At 53.1% G+C, this 23020-nt stretch overlaps 2 protein-coding genes and 1 pseudogene across 2 annotated transcripts; 1 reads left to right on the top strand and 2 right to left on the bottom strand.

The window, feature by feature from the left end:
* Nucleotides 1-500: 500 nt before the first annotated feature.
* Nucleotides 501-11027, bottom strand: Gcat (glycine C-acetyltransferase). Its single transcript, XM_004634600.2, has 9 exons — nucleotides 10797-11027; nucleotides 5828-5958; nucleotides 3388-3489; nucleotides 2857-3003; nucleotides 2303-2457; nucleotides 2128-2210; nucleotides 1820-1991; nucleotides 1428-1549; nucleotides 501-809 (listed from the first exon to the last, which is right to left on the bottom strand). The coding sequence occupies exons 1-9, from the start codon at nucleotides 10990-10992 to the stop codon at nucleotides 658-660; spliced, it is 1260 nt and encodes a 419-aa protein (XP_004634657.1). The 5' UTR covers nucleotides 10993-11027; the 3' UTR covers nucleotides 501-657.
* On the top strand, nucleotides 6419-8159 carry LOC111817609 (annotated as a pseudogene).
* Nucleotides 11028-12112: 1085 nt separating the features above from the next.
* On the bottom strand, nucleotides 12113-13514 carry LOC101585606 (histone H1.0). Its single transcript, XM_004634598.2, has one exon. It carries the CDS (start codon nucleotides 13226-13228, stop codon nucleotides 12644-12646), a length of 585 nt encoding a protein of 194 aa, XP_004634655.1. The 5' UTR covers nucleotides 13229-13514; the 3' UTR covers nucleotides 12113-12643.
* Between the last annotated feature and the right edge of the window lie 9506 nt (nucleotides 13515-23020).

The raw sequence follows: 23020 nt of genomic DNA, 5'->3' as shown, positions 1-23020 counted from the left end.
CCTGTCCTTCACGAAGGACCTTGTCATCCTGTCCTACTGCAAGCAAACCATAAGCTTTCCAAGGCCACACCACACCAAGGCCTCCCCCACCCACGCACACTCAAGGTTGAGCAATGCAGACCCTCCCCCTGAAGCACTAGGACCACGGGCAGCGCCTGTGGGAAGAAGGCTGGCGCTTTCTATACTGGAGCAGCCACCTCTTGCTAGAGACAAGGATTGATGGAGCCTTGGCAACAGCAAGTCAGCCCTTCAGTCTTGCCTGCGAGCTGCACAAACACCTTGGTCCCACACCCGCCCCAATGGAGGAGGCGGGGCAGACGGCGGCAGCAGCTGAGGTCGTTGCGCCCCCTGCCGGCCCATCGTCAAACCACAGAACTTAGAATGGGCGAGATAGAAGGGCCTACATCTCGGTGTAAACACACACACGCACACACACACCACACGCACGCACACAATGAGGGCCTGCTGAGGGAGAATAAAGCAAACCAAAGTTTCCCAGCCGGTGTCCACGCTGTTTTTTCATTAATGGCCACAAGCACAGCCATCTTGAAAGCTCAGCCCTTTTGGTGAGGGGTCAGACCCTCTTGGCTTGGTCAGAGGCCCCCTTTCCCCTAGGGGGCAACTGGGGCTTCTCTGCTCTGCTGTTCCCACCAGAGCTCAGGGCAGCACTCCATGCAGCCGCCCCACCTCGACAAAGGCCTCCACGCAGCGGTCAATGTCTTCTTCGCTGTGTACTGCTGAGATCTGTACCCGGATTCGGGCCTTGCCCTTGGGGACTACTGGGTAGCTGAATCCGATGACAAAGATGCCTGGGAAGGCAGAAAAGAAGGGCTCACTGCAGCCAGACAATTGGGGGGCATGGCACACAGGGGCTACCTTCTTGAGGCCCATGGAGGACAGCACGGGGTAAGGAGTATGTATGACCTTTGCTCTTAGGACCCCCACCAGTCCTTTAATTCCAGCTTCCTTTCATTCATTTATTATTATTATTTTTTTATTTTTTGGCGGAACTAGGGATTGAACTCAGGCCCTTGTACTTGTCAGGGAAGCACTTATTCTACTGAGCTATCTCCCCCGGCCCCTCATTCATTTATTATTATTGTTATTATTATTATTTTATTTATTTATTTAGCGGAACCAGGGATTGAACTCAGACCCTTGCGCTTGCCAGGGAAGCGCTTATTCCACTGAGCCATCTCCCGGGCCCCTTTCATTTATTATTGAGAGGTAGGGTGTCACTGTAGTTCAGACTGGCCTTGAACTCACTGTGGAGCACAGGCTGGCCTCAAATTCCTGGCCATTCTCCTGCCTCAGCCCTCCCACCAGTGGGATTACAGGCATATACCATGCCAAGCTTATTTTTAATTTTTTTTGTATGTGATGCAAAGCCAGGGCCTAGGGCATGCTAAGCGCGTGCTGCCTCTCACCTCGCTTTAGCATATCGTCCGCCATGAGGGAGGCGAGCCGGGCATCTCCCAGCATCACAGGGCAGATAGGATGATTGGCTCCTGAGATGGTGAAGCCAGCAGCTTCCATCTTAGTGCGGAACCTAGGGGCACAGCTGGGTGTCAAAGGTAGCTGGGGGGCCACAGAGCACCCATACCTGCTCCTCAAGGGTACACGGCCCAGGACTTAGGTCCAGGTCTACCAGAGGACACAGGAAGGGTGGAGAGACACCAGGCGGGTGGGGGGGTGCAGACTGGAGAGGTGGAGGAGGACTCAGGAAGCAGAGGGAAGAGGCAGCAGCAGACCAACCCTGCAGCCGGGGAGCTATCTGCCCCCCACCTCCAAGCCTGCCTGGTCCCCCTGGGAACTGCACCGCTGGGTCTTGGCTGCCATGGACTGGACGAGGGTGCTGCTCCCCATAAGCAGGTCCAGGGCCTTGGAGGCGCAGCCCACAACAGCCGGGGGAAGGCTGTTAGAGAAGAGGTAGGGCCGGGCGCGCTGCCGCAGCAGGGACACCAGTGGCGCGGGCCCTGTTGTGTAGCCCCCTGTGAGCAAGGGAAGGGGTGGTCAGTGCCAAGCCCAGAGTGCTCCTAAGAGTGCAGTCCATGGTGCCCTCTTCTCTGAGGCCCCCACATCTGCCCTGCCCATGCATAAGGGGCGCCAAGCCACACCCCTAGGCACCTGATGCTCCACCCAGTGCCTTTCCCAGAGTGGAATTGATGATGGTGACTTGGTCCATCACGCCCAGAAGCTCATCTGTGCCCCTGCAAGGGAAGCAGCCACCAATGCCACTGGCCTCCTGGTTTCCCCAACCCTTGGGAGCTCCACCCAGCTCTCACGTATGCCATGCTCCCACCGTCCTGTGGGCCCCAGAAAGCCGGTGGCGTGGCATTCGTCCACAAAGACCAGAGCACCATATTGAGAGGCGAGGCGGCAGATGTCCTGTAGGGGTGCAAGGTCGCCATCCATGGAAAAGGCCCCATCAGTGGCCACCAGGCGCAGTCGATGCTTCTGCAGTAAATAGGGGCAGGTGGCAGGTGGTGTGGTCATGAACTAGGCCACATGGCACACCCCATGCTGCCTGGGGCTCCGAGAGGTGGGCACTGAGGCACAGCCACCTCTGGGCTACAGCACCTTCTGTCCCTCTGGGCCCCTCCCATGGAAGGTGGGAGCCGCACACTGCCCTAGGCAGCAGAAGGGTCTCAGGCCTCCCTGCCTATGTCAGACCCTAGCCACATACCACACCCCCTGCCTGCCCAGGGCCTGTGCCCCCAAAGGTGTTTGCTGCCTTTTGGCAGCAGCTGCAAGAAAGCAAGCCTTAGGGTCAGAGGATTTGGGGTTTACTTGTTTCACCAGGGAAGGCTGAGAGGAACCCAGAGCTTGGCCACCAGACCCCACATGTCACCCCACCTGGGCCTCCTGCAGCTTGGCTTCTAGGTCGGCCATGTCCAGGTGGCGGTAACGATACTTGTGGGCCTTGCACAGCCGGATGCCATCGATGATGGAGGCATGGTTCAGCTCGTCTGACAGCACAGCATCCTCGGGGCTCAGCAGGGCCTGGAGGGAGCAACTTGGTGGAGCGGTCACCCAGTCACATGGTTCGCCTTCCCCATGAGTCCCTGAGTCATGATTTCACTGGCAGCCAGGGCGCTCCAAGGGCAGGGAGGCAAGGTGTCCTCCACTCCAGCTGGGTCACCAAGGCCCTGCTCCGGTGAGGGTGGGTGAGAAAGCTTGGGCAGAACCAGGACCCATTCCCCCCTGGAGAGGGGGTCCTTTGCAAGCCCCTTCTTCCTCCTGGGAACACTAACCTGGCCCACCTGGCCTCCAGGAGGGAGGGCACTAGAGCCACCTGGCCTGGCACTGACAGCCTGCAGGCTCTGCTGACTGCCCATCCCCAAGCCGTCCATGGCTCCACCAATTCCCACCCGCAGCTCCACACACCTCAAAGAGGCCAGCATTGGCATCAAAACAGCTGGGGTAGAGGATGGCGTCCTCCCGCTGGTGGAAGTGGGCGATCTTGGCTTCGAGGCTCTTGTGGATGCTCTAGGGAAAGTGTGCGACAGGAGCTGTGACTGCATGGAACAAGTCCTAGAGGGCAGAGGCCCAAAGGCCACAGCCTCAGTCTCACTCTTGCTTTTGAGCCACACAGGTCACCAGAGAGTCAGCAGGAAGGTGGCACATGGCTCCACTGAGGGCTGGGGACTTGCGTCTCCCTTCCCAGGTGGATCCTGGGTTTGTAAGGACCTCTGTCCGGTGGTGGAGTTATGGGGGCTGATGGCAAGCACAGTATGTTTTCTTAATACCAGATGGTGTTTTGGGCTGCTTTACGGCACAGAAGAGGTTATACAAAGTCTGCACTCACTTGGGCCTCTTTGTTTTTTGAGATAGGCAGAACCGGGGATTGAACTCAGGCCTTGCTATACTGTTCAGGTTCGCCTTGAACTCACTTTGTAGCCCAGGCAGCGCTTGAACTTGTGGCAGTCCCAATTCTTCAGCCTCCTGGGTGTGCCACTATGCCCAGCTAAGTACCTGGGCTTACTGCTTAGGTTCAAAAGCTGCTTAGTCCACCCAAGGTTTCTCTGGGATGTACCTGGTCGGGAGACAGGCGTTCTGCCTCTGACGTTCATTTCAGCCTCACCTTTCAGGACAGGTAATACTCTACGGGCAGTTAGGAGCAGGGGCTTTTGAGCCAGGCTACCTGGGTTCAAATCCTACAATGCACTGTGTGCTTTTGGACAAGTCCATAACCTTTCTGGGCCTTGAAGCTCTCATGTCAACAACGTGGGCAAAGCAGAAGGATTCGTGAGTTAATACTTGTAACCTTCTCAAAAGTAAATGGCGGGCTGGAGAGATGGCTCAGTGGTCTAAAGCACCTACTTGGAACAAGCTTGTCTAAAGCACAGGGACCACGGTTGGATCCCCCAGCACCACATGCCAGCCAGCCGCGCCCCCTGGTGGGCTGAGCTGGCCACCCACACACTAAATAAATGTTTAAAAAAAAATTAAAAAAAAAAAAATTTGTTTTGTAACATTGACAAAATAAATAATAGCACCATTTATTAAGTGCTTCTGTGTACTAGGTACTGTTCTAAGCAATTTTACATGTACTCCTTTTTTTCCTTTTGTACTATTAGGAATGAATTTTAAAAAAATAATTTAAGGCCTTTGTACTCATCTACATCCCTAGCCCCCACACCCTTTTTTTTGAGACAGGGTCTCACTATGTACCCCAGGGTGGCCTGTAACTCTATTATCTTCTTTTTGGCGGAACCAGGGATTGAACTCCGGCCTTGCACTCATCAGGGAAGCGCTTATTCTACTGAGCCATCTCCCGGCCTCTCAGTTATCCTCCTGCCTTTGCCTCCAGAGTGCTGGGATTTCAGTGGCACCACTACAGCCAGAACCAGCACTTTCAATTGCTAGATTGCCCCCCCTACCCCCCCGGGCTTGAACTTGTGATCCTTCTGCTTCAGTCTCCCAGAGTGCTAGATTACAGGCCGGCACCACTGACCAGTTTGCTACATCTATCTATCTATCTATCTATCTATCTATCTATCTATCTATCTATCTATCTATCTTTTTGAAGCAGGGTCTCACTATGCATTTCAGGCTGACCTTGAGCTCACTTTGTAGCCAGGCTGGTCTCAACTCAAACTCACAAAGATCCTCCTGCCTCAGCCTCCTGAGTGCTGGGACTACAGGCATGTGCCACCACCCCCAGCACATCTGTTTAATCTGTAACCATCCTATCATCTACTGTTGTACCCATCTTACCAACTAAAGGTTCAAGTCATAGAGAGGACAAGCCACTTGCCTACTGTGGCAGAGCCAATAAACAGCTGCCCTGGAAACCAAGCCCAGACAGAGTAGCTCCAGGACTCGCAATGTCAAAACTACATCTTCTATTCTCTTCCTCTGCAGGACAGGAGAGAGCACTCTTTTGTAGGTGGGGGGATGGATGCTTACAACGGATGCTCAGAAATACAAAGTTTCTCGGCTTGGTGTGGTGACACACATCTGTTATCCCACCACTCTGGAGGCTGAGGCAGGAGGACTGAAAGTTTGAGCCCAGCCTGGGCAATGTGGTGATTTTAATGAGACCTTATCTCAAAAAATTAAAAAATAGCTGGAGATGTAGCTCAGTGTAAAAGCCCTGGATTCAATCTCTAATACCACAGAACAAAATAAATGAATAAATCATAAATACATAAACAAATGACATGAAGGAAGAAAGAAAGGTGAAGTTTCTTGTCCAAGGCTTCTCACAACACAGGTACCCAGGTTCTCTACCTGGTGGCTCTGGGCTAGCAGTGGGCCTCCAGCCTGAGCCCTGGATTTGCAGAGCTGGCTGGGGTCAGTGTGTGCCAAATCCCGGTTTTACCTGGGTCCCACAGATGAAGCGGACAGAGCTGAGGCCAGCTCCGAACTCCTGCAGAGCCTTCAGGCCTGCCTGGATCACCTCAGGGTGGCTGCTCAGGCCCAGGTAGTTGTTGGCACAGAAGTTAAGGATTCCTGAGGTGGAAAGAGATGAACACAGCAGCTCAGACAGGGCAAGGGCAGGCCTGGAAGGGCACAGTGCCAGGCCCAGAAGCGGTCCAGAGAGGACCTAAGCCTAGGCAGCCCCACAACAGCCCCTGATGCTGCAGCCTGGGACCCAGGCCGTGGTGGGGTCCACGAGGAGGCTCTGAATCCGTTAGCCACAAGAGAGGCAGGTGAGGGAAGGAGTCTCTCCAGTGCTGTGACCTGAAGGATGAGAAGATTCGCTCATGTATTTATTTTTTTGAGACGGTCACTGTGGTTTGAAGTTTTGCAGGAGAAACAATACAATACAGGACACTTTTTTTTTCTTCTTCACCTTTTTGAGACAAGGTCTTACTATGCAGATTAGGCTGGACTTGAGTTTACTTTGTAGCCCAGGCTGGTCTTGAACTTACAACGATCCTCCTGCCTCAGCTTCCTGAGTGCTGCTGAGATGACAGGTGTGTGCCACCATACACATGCAGGATAATTATAAGATTATTTTAGGTGTCTGCATGCTCCACAGGTACGAGCCAGCCTCTGACTGGAGGCTGCAGTGGGGAGGCCCAAGCTGCACCAGAGGCGGCCTGCAGAGCCCGTGCGAGGGAGAAGCATCAGCTGCCGCCCTGAGAAACCTCGACCTTGACGTTGGTGAGTAGCCAGTTGGAGCATGATCTAATACAGGAGGTAGGCCGTGGCAGTTACAGTGTTGTGTATGAAACTGTCATTAGAAAAATTCTGCACAGGTTGCAGCGAAGAAAAATTGATGCCGCACACCTGAAAATGCTGAACTAGCCCTTGGTGAGTTCTGGGCACTAAGCAGTACCAAGAGCCAGCATCCAAATGTGACTCATTTGCAGGAATGCATCCTGCAGAAAGATGGGAGGGTCCCATGGCTCCAATTCTCCCTTTCATGTAACAGCTGGCAGAGACTTCATTAAAAGGAGAAACCGCCTTACCCCCAGAAGCGCCTATTAGATGTGGCTCGTGATGGACTGTTGTGACAGAGGAGATATGAATGAGTATCGGCTGTCCAGAAAGCCCAACCGTAAGGCTAACACCAGCTTCCTGCTTCCACTCCGCAGTGCCCTGGGTTTCTTGCATAAAAACTAGATCATCCACCGAGATCTGAAGCCTGATAACATACTGATTTCTCAAAGCAGGTTGGACACAAGTGACTTGGAACCCACATTGCACACAGCTGATTTTGGTTTAAGTGAAGTTTGTCCAGCCTCTGGGCAAACCCAGAAGAATCTGTCAGTGTAAACAAGGGCTTCCTTTCCCACCCCGCGGCCCGTGGAACCGATTTCTGAGCGGCTCCTGAGGTGTGGCAAGGACTCTGCAGCGCAAGCAGACATCCGCGTTTTGGGGATCAGCGTCCCGGCCATGCTGGGAAGGATCACATTCCCAGACACAGAGACAAAGAAGGAACTCTTGGAGAGTTATATAAAACAAGGAACTGAATTCATGCCTGTTGGGGAGGCACTCCTGGAAAAATCCCAGAGTGGAACTTCTCATTCCTGTGAAGAGTAAGTCTATGAATGGGCGGACGAAACAATTGATTAAGGAGATGCTGGCTGCAAACCTTCAGGATTGCCCAGATGCTTTCAAAGTAGGACTCAGATTAGTACTACTTGCACTTAAAGATCGCCTGGGAAATAGCTCAGCAGCATAAGCACCTGCCTGGCAAGCACAAGACCCCAAGTTCGATCTCCGGTACCATGAAGAAAAAAATTAAAGATAGCAGCTGGGAAACATGACATAATTTGTAAATATCTTAGATGACATGCTGCTTCTGATTTAACAGTGATGCACCATTATGTGGCTGAAAAAGAATACAAAAGCTAACTCCACATTCTAACGGTTTAAGATTTTATTGTGGGCTGTTTTTATTTTTCTGAGTTCAAGTCGGCCATTTTGTTAGCATGTTTTAAACATGTATTACCAATGTAGATGTAAATTTTTTTTTTAAATGACCATTGGTAGAAGTTTGGCAGCAAAAGAGCCAAGAAGAGTCCAGTTTTCTTTCTTTTCTTCTTCTTCTTTTTTTGGCGCGGCGGGGGGGGGTGCTAGGGATTGAACTCATGAAGGAGTCCAGGTTTCTGAAAACATCTCAAGTATTTTAGACATTCCTTGTCAGTGTCAGGCATTGCCGTGGAGGAAGAGGCTCAGTGCTGGTAGTGCAGCCCTTGAAGCTTTCTAAGGAAACATATATATTTACATACACATAAGTATGTGAATGGGTGTATTTTGTATTCCAGATGAAAAAATGCCCACTTCAAAAAAAAAAAAAAAAAAAACCACTTCTGTTTAAATTATTTGTTACAAGTTTGAGTTGTGGGTTTTTTTTTTGGCAGAACCGGGGATTGAACTCAGACCCTTGCGCTTGCCAGGGAAGCGCTTATTCTACTGAGCTCTCTCCCCAGCCCCACAAGTTTGAGTTTTTGAGATTTGGTAATGAAAAATACCACCCCCCCCAAAGATTATTATATAACAGTCATACAAGAGTGCAGGAAATTTGTCCACACACTAAAGACCAGAGAATCCAGCTGAAGGCTTCTTGCATGAGCCCAGTTGAAGACCCAGAGCCCATAACAATACCCGCAAGTCCAACAGGAAGCAAACAGTCCACCACAATGTCTCATGCAAGCCTGTTTCATGGCTCTGTGCTGGGAAGGCCCAAAGGTCAGTGGTGGAAACTAGAAAGTCTGTGCCAGCGGGATGAAGGATCTGCACTGAGTCAGGAAGCAACACTTAACGAGACCCAAAGCTACCTGAAAAAGACAACAGGCATCCTCAACAACAGTGAGGTCCTAAGTCCTGAGCTCCTACAATAACAGCTGAGCTCCTATCTGGAAAGCCAGTAAGACAAACTTCTCCAGGAGACTCAGCTAGGCACCATTTTCCCCTCTGAAGCCAGGAGGCGATGCTCAAAGTAAGGACCAGAGCTCCCCCAAAGTGAACTGTAGCTACGCTCAGCAACAGCAAGGTCCTGAGCTCCTTTGACAATGAGAACAGCTGAGTTCATCAGGAAAGCCAGCATGACAAGTCCCTCCATGAGAATCAACAGCTCGCTGTAACTTCCCAATAGCTCTTAAACTTCCTTTCCTGTTGTGCCTCTTATGCTGCAGGCAACAATCTTCAGCTGGGCCTCCCACACCCTACACCATGCCTGTTGAGTTCTGCAAGTTGGCCATCAGCTGTCAATCACCACACTCGTAGCCTGGGTTGGCCTCCCAAGTACTGGAATCACTGGCCTGTGCCACCACACTTGGCTTCGAGAAGTTTACACTCTGGCTTTGAATCACACTCTACCCAAGAAGGAACCTATCCCTTCCTCGAAGGCTTCTCCTGTCCCTGAAGGCCACCATCGAACCCTCCTAACACTGGTTTCCTTGAGTAAGAAAACAGGGCTGCACTGGGCATCCTCTGCAGTCCTCCAAGGTTTACTCTGCGATCTGGACAGAATCCTGGCCCAGAGTGGTGCCTCTGAGACCTCAGTCCGGAGTCAGAAAGCTCACAGCGAACACAGCTGCTCTGAGCAGGAAACTGAGGCCCAAGGAGGGGAAAGGCAAAGTCCCCACGGGATCTTGGGTCTCCTGAGTGCCCAGCTTACTATTACATAAGCAACACTGTCTTCCCCTGGGCCTCTACTTAGGTGTGACAGCTGTTTGGTTTCTCTGATGGCTCTGCCCACAAACACTGGATCAGAGCCAGGTGTTCAGTCTCTGACAGGACAGGTGAGGATAACCACAAGTAGTCAGGGGCAGGGATCTGCTGCCTGCCTCCCTCAGGGAAGGCCGGGATTTCCTGGGATCTGTATTTTAGTAACAAATACATCAGCTCCAAGGAATCCATGTCTATTTAGGCACCTGTTGATAACAGCCACCTAAAGCCTGGTCAAATAGGACAGCATGGGCACTGGCTAGAATGAAAGGAGGGACATTTGCTATGTCCAATCAATGTGTCTGTCGCTTTCGCAAAAGTCCTCAAATCTTAGACTCTGGACCCAAGTTGGCCTCTGGCCAGTTAGCTGACCTTCCAGCCCCAGTATTCTTTGGCCATGTCTGGCGGGAGAACTCTGAGCAAAACACTTCACATCTTCAGGTTTCAGCTTCTTCCACTGTTAACGGGATTAGTCACTCCTACTTTTAGAGTTAGCAGGAGTCCACGTGCACCAATTAGTAGCCTTTCAAGACGCAGCTGCTCAATAAATTAAGCGTGTCAGCCAGGAACCCATGTTTGTGATTTTGTGGCCAGTCTGGGATACATATGGCTAGACCCTGTATCAAAAAACAGAGGGGCCAGCGAGATCGCTCAGGGGTCTAAAGCACCTGCTTAGGCAATGTCAGGCAGGTACAGGGGATCACTGTCGGATTCCCTGGCACCACATGCCGGGCCAGCCCCACCCTAAGGAGGAGCTGAGCCGGCAAAAAAAACTCTATGTTTTTCAGTTTTTTCTTTCTTCCCTCTCTTTATCTCTTGTTCTCCTTCCCATTTGAAAAAAAAAAAAAAAAACAGAAAACCCAAACCAAACAAAAAAATTCAAGAAATGCGGGTTTTTTGCTGCTGCCTTCCTAGTTCCCGGTCAAAATGGCAATGGCTAGGCAGTTGGATGTCTCTTTTTGCGTCTACCCTTCCCCTCTGGGCCCAAAAACGTGCTCCCGATGAAATTATGTTTTGGGTCTTGCCTTCGTGGAAACGGGTTTAACCAAGTTTGAGTCAGCCCGGAGTACGATCCCGGCCCTCGCCCCTAGACCCCCATTCCGGCGAAAGCCCGGGAGCCCCCGCGAACACCAGCCAGCCCCCCCCCCCGCAGGAGGAGGAGTTACCGCCTGAGACGCCATCCACGTGGATGCACGGCCCCTGAGGGCTCGTAATGATCCGCTCACTCTTCCAGGTGCCAGCCCCGCGAATCCCTTCTAGCTCCCCCTCGAGGATACCGCGCAGCTGGGCCAGTGCCGACTGCGCGCGGCGGCCGAGGGGGGCCGGGGCGAGCGCCACACGCCAGACGCCTCCAGCCCACATCTCGCACCTCAGCGAAGCGCGCGGGCGAGTCAGGCCTTGCGCCTAGGACAACCAGTCACGTGGGCGGGGGCCGGGCCCAGGCAGCCAATCGGAGGCTGAGAGGGCCCCCCAAGGGGGCGGGGCCTGGCTGGATCGGTGGAGGAAGACAGTCGATTGATTTGCTAAGACCGAGAGGTCCGAGTAGGGAAAGCTAGAGGCAGAACTAGTCGCGTCAGGTCCCAGCCCACTCCGTTCCCATACCCCTGCCCTCTGAACCTTAAAGGCAGGAGCCTAGAAGCGAGCAGAGGCGTCTTTCCGTCCGAAGGTTTCTGTCCGGTTGTCGGACACCCCATTCTCGGGGGTAAACTATATCCCAGATGTTCCCACTGCTCACCCAACCGCTCCGCAGTATCCTCCAGTCTTAAAAGTGAGGGGGAAAAATACAATTTTTCCTTTTCCAGATTTTATTTTAAAGTTTTAAAATTACAACGACAGCAAATTTCTCCCGGCACAAGTAACACTTGTTTAAAAAAGGCGGGGGTGGGGTGGCGCAAGTGCGCGATTTTTCATATTAAAAATAAGACAGACAACTGTACAGGTTTTTTCTCCCAGCTCCCGATGTAAAACCTAAGTAGTAGCCCTAGGTATGCTTATATACAAATACACATGCACACAGATCTAGCTCTATAACTACGTAGCAAATTCCAAATCAACTGCAGTATGTCTTACCGTCCACTCCCTGCCCCTCCCCCTCCCCTCTACATCTACTTTAAAAAAAAAACAGACTCAGAAGTAAAAAGAGGTCGGGAGGTTTTTAAGCAGCTGGTGGTGGGACTGGAGCCCCACCAGACCAAGCAAAGCCACGTCTTTAGAGAAGTAACAAAACACAGAGAAATAAAAAGTCGTCCCAAGGCGATAACAATCCATCAAATTGTATGGAAAAACCCAAGTTTCAACAGGGCACACTGAGGCACTTGGCTGACTTCCCATCCTTCCCCCAAAGTTTCCGCTCCCATTAAGAGACTTCGCCGACGCCACGGAGCCCCCTCCCCCATGGCTGATGTCTAGCTGACAGTGAAAAGCTAGTTTTTTCAAGCAGCTGCGACTTGTCCCCCTCCTCTTCCCCAAGACAATAAATAGGGAGGCCAGAAGGGCACGCAGCCCGAGGAGAGAAGGACCTGGCCTCGGACCCCCTGCGGCTCTCCCCTCTCACCCCGATAAAGATTGCGAAATTCTCACAGGGGTGCCCAACTTAAAAAACAAAACAAAACACCTTAAAGACACTCCTACAGACCTTTACAATAAACTCCTGGGCTCCCTTCTTTAGGAGGACAAACTGCTGAGCCTGTTCTCTCCGTCCCCATCTACCCTCATAGCAACCCCCCCAACACGACACACACCCCACCCAAACCCGAACCCCATTAAGATTAACAGCGAATCGACAAAACAAAATATAGGTACATCCTCATCGTTACAGAGATGAGATTTGTTGTTGCGGTCCTTGCACAACTGGAAGGAAAAAGCAATTATTCCACAATCTCCGAGGAATCCAAAGTCTGTCTCTTATAAAGTCAGAACAAACGGGGCAAAGGGTTGCAAAGAATCAAGGAAGAAAGGAAAAAAGTATTTACAGAGTGAGAGAGTGGAGTGTCCGTAAGAAAAGGCTTCCTCGTCACTTCTTCTTGCCGGCCCTCTTGGCACTGGACTTGGCTTTGGGCTTCACCGGTTTGGCCTTCTTGGGCTTAGATGCCTTGACTGGCTTGGCCTTGACAACCTTGGGTTTTTTTGTTTTCTTGGGTGTGGCAGCCGCCTTCTTCTTGGCCTTCTTGACTGGGGTGGCTTTAGGTTTCTTGCTTGGGGCTTTGGAGGCAGCCTTCTTGGGCTTGGCTGCCTTCTTTGGCGTGGCCACCTTCTTGACCTCCTTCTTGGTCTTCTTGAAGGCCACTGCCCTCTTGGGCTCGTCGCTCTTGGCCAGCCGGAAGGAGCCGGAGGCGCCCACCCCTTTGGTTTGCTTGAGGACCCCGGTGGTCACCAGGCGCTTGATGGACAACTTGATCTGGGAGTCGGCGTTCTCCCCCACCTTGTAGTGGCTCTTGATGTACTTCTGGATGGACTGGCGCGAGGAGCCAGCGCGGTTCTTCTCGGCCTGGATGGCAGCCACGATCATGTCCGAATACTTGGGGTGGTCTGTGGACTTCTTAGAGGCCTTGGCCCGCTTGGGCTTGGCCGCAGGGGCGGACGTGGAGTTCTCGGTCATGGTGGCCTGTCTGGTCCCGCCGCTGAAGGCGCCTTCCCAAGGGCCAGCCCTCGGAGGGATCTGCTCTCGGCCCTCTAGCTAGCAGCCCCGTCCGGACTCGGGCCGTCCGGGATGCGGGCGAGGAGCCGCTGCTGCTTCCACCAGCGCGGGTCGCGGGAGGGCTCGCTGGGCCGGCTCTGCGTGGCCCAGCCCCGCCGGCCTGCCGCTCGGTCCGACCGCCTCGCTCCCGCTCTGCCTCCGCCTCCTCCACCTCCCCTTTCCCAGCTCCGCGTCTGGCGCTCGGGCGGCGCATCCGGGTATTTAGCGGCGGCGGGCGGACCGCGGTGAGGACAGGGCTGCTGGCTGCCTGCTCCCGGCCCGGAATGGCGCCGCACCGCCGCCATCTGTGTTTCTTCCGCCGAACAAATCCGACCTTTTCCCCCGGCCTGGGCCTTCCCGCTTCTAGCAGCCGCCCAAGGCCGCTGCTCGGCTCCCTGGGCTCCCCCGCCGGGTAACCCGCGGGCCCGGTCGCCGCCCCCCGCGCCCGCCACACGCCCCAAACGGCGCCGAGGACCGCTGGGGCGCCGGCACATTTCCCCTTTGCGGGGCACTGGCTCTGCGGGGCTGGGGACCCCGGCGGCGCGAGACGACCCGTAGCAAAGCTCTCTCTTGGGGCTATCAGGGGTCCGGCTCCCGGCCCGCTGCGCAGCCCCCTAACCCGGCGGAGCGGCTGGAAAGCGGCCCCAACTAACACACGCGGCCCCGAGCCGGGCGACTCCCAGCCGGGCCGAGCCGGGACAGGGGGGAGGGGTCGCTCCCCCGGGGTCCGGTCACCTCTCAGGAGTCACCCCACCACTGGCCCCCCAGCACCCCAACCCCTTCTCTGGCCGTGGGGGCACAAGGAAACTTTCCCAGGAGGAGTTGGAAGGGTACTTACAAACTTTGCCCCTTCCCCCTCCCGGGTCATCTATTCCCCCAGTGCGCCCCCAGACCACTGCTTCGAGGTTCCCTTCTGAGGCTGAACCCTCCAGTGCTGCCTGAGTCTCCTGAGCGATCTGGAGGGGGTCTTCCTGGGGTCCTACTGTCCTCAGAGACCCTTCATCTCCCCTGTATCCTAACCGGGAGTGCATTTGCTTGCCCCTCAGCCTGGGAATTTTGAGGGGTGTGAGGAGAGCTCGCAGTCCCCCATCCCGGGGCCCAGTGTGGGGGTCCAATCCCCCTCCCAGGTCCTCTGAAGGCGTTGTGAATTGGGGGGCTGAACTACAATGGGAGGGGCTGCCCCTAAGTCTAACCAGAGACGCTCCTGGGGGGCTCCTGTGATGAGGAGAGGCCCTGGGTGCTTTAGACATGGGGGGGCCACGTTTCTTGGGTCCTGAGTAATCCTCGGGAAGGGTGCAGTTGGGCAGGGAAGCCGTGGCTGGGACCACCGCCATTTTGCTGGGAAGATGCAATGCCTTTGTTAAAATATATTCGTCTTCCCCGGTGCTGCCAGACAGGTAGAGACAGGGTCTGAGGGGAGCCCTGGCCCTCGGGGGTACTTTCGGGGTCAAGAAAACAGAGGAACGGATCCCCCAAACGCAGCGCCAGTTCTACTGGGCTAAGATTCTGGGGGATGCGTCTTGGCACCCTCCCTCAACAAGCCCGCTTTCATTCCCTACCCAGTGAGGCTCTTTAATTAAACACCATCCTGGGAGTGAGGGTTGCTGGTCAAAATGAAGAAGGCGTCTCTGGTAAGGCCCGGGAGCTGTTCGCAGAGTCCTGCAGGGGAGGGGGAGGGGAGGAAGGGCTATTACAGCACTTAGGAGTCTGCGACCTGGGCAAATTAGTGGGGTCTCCCCCTACCCCCAACACCAAGAGATGGGTTAACCCAAATGATTGGGGAAGGGGGAGGAGAGGCCAAGATCCAATATCAGATGCGTACCCTAGGCTTGTCTGGGTGAGACAGGCTTTGGGAACGCGAAGCCCTGAAGGGCCAGGTTAGTTGAAAAGGTCAAGGTTCTTACTTGATGTTGTCAATTAGCTCCCCCTGCCCCTTGAAAAAAACAATACCACAATAATGGGTAGGGTTGTTTTGGTTCTATTTTCATAAACAATTCTCCCGGTTCCCACTAAGATCTGGGTGGGGGTAACACACATCCCCATAGCCACCCTACATCCGAGATGTTTTCCACCCTGCGCTCCCCAAAGACGTGTCACCACCACGTGGCTGAGGACGAGGACTGTAGGAATCCAAAGGCACAATGTAGACTTTTTTTTAAAATTTGCCTAGCGCAATACAGTTTGCAAACTGGTCCTCGCGGGCTTCTGATCCTGTGCCCCTCCCGCCTGGGGGCAGGTAATATGATCATTGCCTGCACACCCCCATTTACGGTGGGGGTGGGAGATGTGGGGGGCATAAGGCTCAGCTCCCAGCGACCCCCAGCCTTTCCAAACTGTCGGGCTCACTTCTCTTCCCGCCCATCTCAGCGACCTGGAATTCTCTCCCGGAACTGGAGCCAGTGGGACGCCTGGGGAGCGGGACTTGCAGTGCACGGTCGCCCCTTCCCACCAGGGGCTGCACAATCCCCGCCTCCTCCGTTTGTTTGGGGGTCTGGGAGGAGGGGTTTCCCTGGGAGTTGGGCACCGAGGCCGCGGGGCGGGGTCAAAATAAGCAAAGTCAGCCTAGACACCACAGGTTGTCAGCGGTTGGTTCCAGACGGACCCACCCGCAGCCCCCAGCCGGCGGCTCTCCTGGCCACCCCTCTGCGTCCTCTGTAACGCGAGGCCCATTTAAAACCCGAGAGCCCTGCCCCCACCGACAGCTGCTCCTGGGAAATGTAGTCTCCAAGCCCAGACCGACCCTCCGGAGCCTCCAGGCATGGGAACGACCTCAAGTTTTTCCAGCTGTCAAAAGAAAACTTTAGCAGCATCTAGGACTAGTGTGAGAGAGATGCAAAATTCTGCGTGGAAAAGTGTATAAAGCACATTGTCAAGGCCAGGGTCTGTTCTTACTAACTTGTGTGCTACCAGCATTACCAAGCACTGGCCACACAGCACCACCGGGTTATAGACGGGGGTCCAGAAAAGTTCAGTGTCCACCCCTCAGGGCTGGCAGACTCTCCGGACAGCCCTTCCATTGCCACAGTGGTCTCCTGAGCTCTTGACAAGGGGCCTACCCCTGCTGGGCTCGGGACTCCGAATGCACCACTTAATATGTGTCAGCCCTCAGATAGCTCAGCGGACTAAAGCGCCTGCTTGGGCAGAGCGCAGGGGAAGGTTCGATTCCCGGCCTGCCGTGCTGGTCCGCCCCCGCGGTGTGCTGAGACGGCAGTGGAGACTGGGCGTGGTGGCGCACGCCTGTAATCCCAGTACTTGGGAGGATCACTATGAGTCCGATCTATGTAGTGAGACCCTGAACACTCTGTAGACCTTTCCCTAAAATAAAAAATACAAATAAACCATGACCCTCCTACACTCAGCCACACTGCACTGTCTTGCCACAGGCCTCTGTACAAACTGTTCCTGCTGCTTGGAATATTCTTCTTAAGAATAAGAATGGCGTCCTTCACCTTCTTCAAATTACAGGTGCACGCCACCACACCCAGTCTCAGTTGCCATCTAAACATGCCCCAGGGGCGGGGCCAGCAAGGCAGGTCCCGGTATCGAATCCCCAGTCGCTGTGCCTGTTTGCTGGTACTTTAATTGACTGAGCTATTTGGCCAGCCCTAGGATAATGGTTTAGATGAGTGTAAAAAGGCCAGCTGGTGTGGTAAGTACAGAAGACACCTAAAGTAGAGTTTGTGGGCACTTCTAGGCACTTTGACTTCCACTCTCAGTGAACCCCAGGGGAGTCTGAACAGATGTGAGACAATCTGAGCCACGCTCAGTTCTGGCCACTGTGTGGAGAAGAGGCTGCAAAGCGCAACAGCAGAAGCCAGGGCGGGGGCTGCTGGCATCCAGGTGAGAGGGCCAGGCATTTTGGCCCAGGCAGCAGCAGCAGAGGGCAGATCAGAAAGAAGAGGACAAGGATGCAACCGGGGACCTGATGAGAGAAGGTGGAAAGGATGTAGGGACATCTGAAAAGGAGCCCAAGTAGAAGCAGCCAGCAGGTGGATGGGAAAGGAGGTCTGCACGACCCAGAGGGGGACTGGTGAGCGAGGAGAGGATGTCAGGGAGCAGGAGGGAGAGGCCAGTCCTGGCATGCCAGGGTGGTAGGCAGCATCCATCCTGGGACCAGCTGCCATGGACTTGAACAGTTGTCCACCTTTGAGGTGTCTTTCCTTGGGGACCAATGAGGCACCCTGCAGGGCTGGGGCAGGGGTGAGGCAGGAGCTGGCTGTGTATGGTGCTTCTGGGGGAGCAGTGGGTCCTGAGCCACTGCACAGTGCCCAGAAGGGGGCACTGGAAAGGTGGGGGCATCAGGGGCAGGAAGCAGAGCAGCAGGGTGGGGCCACGGGGGATTTGTGCTAGGAAGCAGCACCTGCTTGCCAGCCCAGTGGGCGGTAGCTTTTTGGAAGGGTCCCTGGCTGTGGACCGAGGGTCGAGGTCAGGGTCAGAGATGCAGAAAGGTCTGGTGAAGGTGGGTGTGGGCGCAGAGACACTGAAGGGTCAAGGTGCCCATCCGGAAGAGCGAGTGAGGCAGTGAGAGCTGGCGGCCGGCAGGTGTCACAGGGGCTCAGGATGTGGACCAAGAGAGGGCAGTCTGGGTTAGCACCTCTGCAGAGCCTCTGTCTTGTGGCGCTCCAGCCTTTCTCACCTGGGGCAGTTTTGTACCCCTGAGGGATATTGGGTAATGCCTGAATCAGAGCTGAAGCGACCCAATCCGTCCACAGCTGCATAGCCAGCTGGTGGCGGAGCTGGATTTCCAACCCGGGCACATCTGCCACCAGAAAGCTCAGCGGGCTGGCCCTGCAGCTTCTCACTGAGAACACACACACAAGCAAACCACAGGGCTGAGGGAAGGGGGTGCCTCAGGCCAGGGCCCTTTAGCACCACAGTGACCATGCTCCCTTCTCTTGGAATGCAGGGCGTAACTGTGTCCTGTGTTAAGTGGGGAAAATCCCCTTATTTAGCTCTGTCAAGTGGCGAGTGGACCTGTGTGGCCCTTCCTGGTGAGACTGCACTACCTCCCCAGGCAGAGTCTTCCAGGGGCGCGATCGCCTTTGTGTGTGATGGTAGCCACTGTAGCCAGAGTCTCTTTTGTTTTTATTTTTTTAAATTGTGGTAGAGTTCTTAAGGTGTACCATCTTCATCATTTAAAGTGTGTGAGAGGGGGGCCTGCCCTTAGCTCAGTTGTTTAAGTGCTTGCTCATGCAAAGGCAGCCAGGCGCAGGGTACTGCGGTTCAATCCCCAGCTAGCCCTGCCCTTCAGGCAGCCTGAGCCACCAAAAAATAAAAAATAAAATAAAGTGTGTGAGAAACTGGGCATGGTGGCATGTGCCTGTAAAAACAAAAAACAAAAACAAAAACAAAAAAAAAAAGTGTGACTGAGAGCCAGGCATGGTGGTAGATGCCTATAATCAATCCCAATATTAGGGAGGCTGAGACAGGAGAGACCTTGCTTAAAAAGAAAAGGAAAAGAATGAAGGAAGAAAGGGAGTATGGATCCATTAAAAATATTTCATGCCAGATTTGATGGTACACACTTTAATCCAAGCTACTACTTGGAAGACTGAGGCAGGAGGGTCAGAAGTTCAAGGCTAGCCTGGACAATGCAGTGAGGCCCTCTCTAGAATAAAATTAATAGGGGCCGGGGAGAGAGCTCAGTAGATAAGTGCTTGCCTGGCAAGCGCAGGGTCCTGACTTCAATCCCTGGTACCACCAAAAATAAATAAAAAAATAAAATAAAATTAATGGACACATGTCTTAGAGCAAGGCCTTGGCTTCAATCCCCAGTGGTGCAAAAACAAAACAAGGTGGCATTGTGCAACTCAGTCTTTTCATCTTGCAGAATGGACTTTTCACCCATCTAACTCCTATCCCTGCCTCCCCCAGCCCCTGGCAATGGACTGTTTTCTAAGTTTAGCAACTCTATGAAGCCCATAGAAGTGGAACCATATAAGATTTGGTACTGTTGTTGTTGTGTGTGGTACTGAGGGTTGGACTCAGGGTTTATCCACTGAAATATGGGCCCAGATCTATCTACTTATTTATTTATTTTTGTATTTCAGGGAAGGGTCTACAGGGTGTTCAGGGTCTCACTACTAGATGGGACTCATAGTGATCCACCTGCACTTTACGGCCTCCCAAGTGCAGGGATTACAGGTGCGTACCACCACGCCCAGTCTCAATTGCCTTTTCAGTGAGCCCCTGGGGCACAGCCGGCAGGGGATCAAACCCCCAGCCCCTGCATCTGCTTGTAGGTGCTTTAATCTGCTGAGCTATTTGACTGGCCCCTTTTTATTTTTTTATTTTGAGATGGGGTCTTACTTGGGTCTTACTAGGTTGCTGGGCTCCAATTTGCCATTCTCCTGCCTCAGCCTCCTGAAGTGCTGGGATTATAGGTGTGATCACCACATTTAGTGTGGTATTTGTCCTTTTGTGACTGGGTTATTTCACTTAGGAGAATATTTTCAAGGTTCACGTGTGGTGGCTTGTGTCAGGATTTGTTTCTTTTTAAAACTTGAAGCTAGATGCAGTGGTACATGCCCATACTCCCAGCACTCCAAGAGGCTGAGACAGGAGGGCCACAAGTTCAAGTCTTGCCTAAGCAATTTTACGAATTAGTGAGACCCCATCTCAAAAAAAAAAAAAAAAAAAAAAAAAAGAAATTACTCAGTATATGGTCTTTACTGTGCCAAACTACCCAAACCTGTTGGTTTAAAACAACACAAATATCAGACGTGGTGATGCATCCCTGTAATCCCAGCCTTTGGGAGGCTGAGGCAGGCAGGGCATCTCAAGTTTGAGGCCAGCCTGGGCTACATAGTGAGTTCAAGTCTAGCATGAACTACATAGCAAGAACTTGTCTCAAAAAACCAAAACCAGGGCTAGCCAGATAGCTCAGCAGACTAAAGCACCTGCTTAGGCAGGCGCAGGGACAGGGGTTCAATCCCTGGTGTGCTGTGTTGACCCCACCCCTGGGGCGCAGTGAGATGGAGATTGAGATTGGGTGTGGTGGAGCACGCATAATCCCAGCGCTTGGGAGGCTGGAAACAAAGAGGATCACTCTGAGTCCACTCTACATAGTAAGACCCTGTACTAAAATACATTAAAATAAACAAATAAATAAAACCAACATTAATGTATCACCTAATAATGTATCTCCCTTAGCTCTGGGCCCTCCCAGTCTTCCTAGTCAGCCAGGTCTCTCTGCTTTAAAGCTTCTTTGCTATTAAAGGATCCTTGGGAATATACTAAGCCCACCACATGACCCAATATAATCCATCTCAAGGTCGTCAGATTAGCAGCCAGCTGTGGTGGCCCACACCTGTGAGCCCAGCACAAAGGAGGCTGAGGCAGGAGGATCCCTGTGACTTCAAGGCCATCCTGGGCTACATGGTGAGTTTAAGTCCAGCCTAAGCTACATAGTGAGACCCTGTCTCAAAAAGAAAGTAAAAGCAAAGCTTAGCAGCCTTGGGGCTGGTGAGATGGCTCAGTGGTCTAAGGCACCTACTTAGAACAAGCTTGGCAAAGCACAGGGACCACGGTTCGATCCCCCAGCACCACATGCCAGCCAGCCCCACCCCCTGGTGGGCTGAGCTGGCCACACACACGCGCGCACACACAAATAAATAAATAAATAAAAAATAAAATTAAAATAAAATTAAAAAAAATAAATAAAGCTTAGCAGCCTCACTCCTCTGAGGGGCCTTTTCACAGGCTCCGGGCATGGGCATCTTTGGGGGGCGTTGTTCAGGGCCTATGGACTTTCTTCATATGCACCCAGGCGGGGGCTGGGGATGTGAGAAGAATCCCTCCACTACCACCCCAGCATCAGGTGAGACCCTGAGGCCAGGGCAGCCCCGGGAAGTTGCGAGGCTCAGAGAAAACTCAGCTGGGCTGGCGGCAGGTGTATCTAGTCACTGTGCCACACTGTGTCAGGAGGGAGGAAGGGACATTGGTAAAACTGTGGGACTTCATTGGGATTGAGCCCAGGGTCTTCATGCTGAGCTACATCTGGGCCCCTTTGTTTGTTGTTGTTTGGGTTGTTGCTTTTCTTGAGACAGGGTCTCCCTATATGATTTAGGCTGGTTTTGACATCATTATATAGCCCAGACCCACCTCAAACTCTTGGTTAGCTTTATTATTTTTTTAAAAATTTATTTATTTGTATGTGTGTGTGTGTGGCCAGCTCAGCCCAGCAGGGGGCGGGGCTGGCTGGCATGTGGTGCTGGGGGATTGAACTGCGGTCCCGCTGCTGTGCTAAACTTGTTCCAAGTAGGTGCTTTAGACCACTGAGCCATCTCACCAACCCTTGGTTAGCTTTATAATGATGCTCCTGTCTCAGCTTCCCCAGTCCTGGGATTACAGGCATGTATCACCACCTGCTTTCAGGGCCTGCATGGTGTCCCCAAGGTTCTACGGCTGGCACAGCATGCAGTACCAGGGATTGAACCTGAGTCCTTGCACTTGCCAGGCAGGTGCTTAGACCGCCAAGCTATTTTCCCCAGCCCCATGGCCTTTTTTATTTTATTTATTTATTTATTTATTGGTACCAGGGATTGAACTCAGGACCTTGTGCTTTCCAGGCAAGCACTTATTCTACTGAGCTATCTCCCTGGTCCTGATTTTTTATTTTGAGATGGGATTTCACCTAATTGCCCAGGCTAGGCTCAATTTTATTTTGTTTTAGTTTATTGTATTTATTTACTTTTTTTGTGGAACTGGGGATTGAACTCAGGCCCTGGTGCTTGTTGGGGAAGCGCTTATTCCACTGAGCCATCTCCCTGGCCCTACTTTTGAGACAGAATCTTGCTATGCAATTCAGGCTGGCCTCGAACTCACAACAGTCCTTGTGCCTCAGCCCCTGATGTTGGGCTTACAGGCCTGCTGTACCCTACCCAGCTCATGTTGGTTGCTTTTCAGTTAGAAGAATCCAAGGGCTACCATTTCCAGGAGGGGCAGGCTGTGTCTCTGCCTGATCTCCATGCAGAGAGTAACAAGGGGCTAAGCTGAGATGGACCTGGGCCTGCTGTCGCCAAGCGAGGGGACTGCCAGGGTCTCTCTTTCCCTGTCCTTCCATCTCCAAGTCTTGACCTCTGGACCACAGCGCAGAAGCCGCACAGACTCGTGCACACATGTGCGCTGTGTTTGCACGCTTGTTGGTGCTTGGAATGCACAGAACAGGTTTCTTTCTTTCTTTCTTTCTTTCTTTCTTTCTTTCTTTTTTGTATTTTAGAGAAGGGTGTACAGGATGTTCAGAGTCTCATTACTAGATCAGACTCGTAGTGATTCTCCTGTTTACAGCCTCCCAAGAGCTGGGATTACAGGCGCGGACCACCACGCCCAGTCTCCAGAACAGGTTTCTTGTCCTCATGAGGCTTAACTGTCATTGTGATTGTAATGAGCTCTATGGAGGAAGGGATGGGGGGACCAAAGCAGGGGTGACAGGTTTGCCTGTGTGGGGAGTGGCAGGGACAACCACGTGGCTACCTCAAGCCTGGGGGTGAGGCACTGGGAGAGGGGTTTGGACTTTGCTTTAAGGGAAATGAGAAACCACTGGAGACCTTTCAGTGTAAAATTTAAGCTTTGTGAAATAACTCAGGGTCTTTCTATGTAGGTCAAACTGGCCTCAAACTCATGATGACCCTGCTGCCTCAGTTGCCCAAGTGCTGGGATTACAGGTGTCCACCACTGTGTCCAGCTCAAAGTTGTATCAGATTTTGGACCAAG

The sequence above is a fragment of the Octodon degus genome, unplaced genomic scaffold, assembly GCF_000260255.1.
Source record: "Octodon degus isolate 3935 unplaced genomic scaffold, OctDeg1.0 scaffold00064, whole genome shotgun sequence".
Classification (NCBI taxonomy): Eukaryota; Metazoa; Chordata; class Mammalia; order Rodentia; family Octodontidae; genus Octodon; species Octodon degus.
Note: the sequence above shows the minus strand (reverse complement) of the source record. Positions and strands in the feature narration are given on the sequence as shown.

Excerpts from the sequence above, each read along its gene's own strand:
- Gcat (XM_004634600.2), bottom strand. The coding sequence starts at position 10,992 with ATGTGGGCTGGAGGCGTCTGGCGTGTGGCGCTCGCCCCGGCCCCCCTC. Across the intron at positions 5,959-10,796 it reads CGTGGATGGCGTCTCAGGCG|GAATCCTTAACTTCTGTGCC; the intron begins GTAACTCCTCCT and ends TTTCCACCTCAG. Across the intron at positions 1,992-2,127 it reads GGCACTGGGTGGAGCATCAG|GGGGCTACACAACAGGGCCC; the intron begins GTGCCTAGGGGT and ends CCTTGCTCACAG.
- LOC101585606 (XM_004634598.2), bottom strand. The coding sequence starts at position 13,228 with ATGACCGAGAACTCCACGTCCGCCCCTGCGGCCAAGCCCAAGCGGGCC.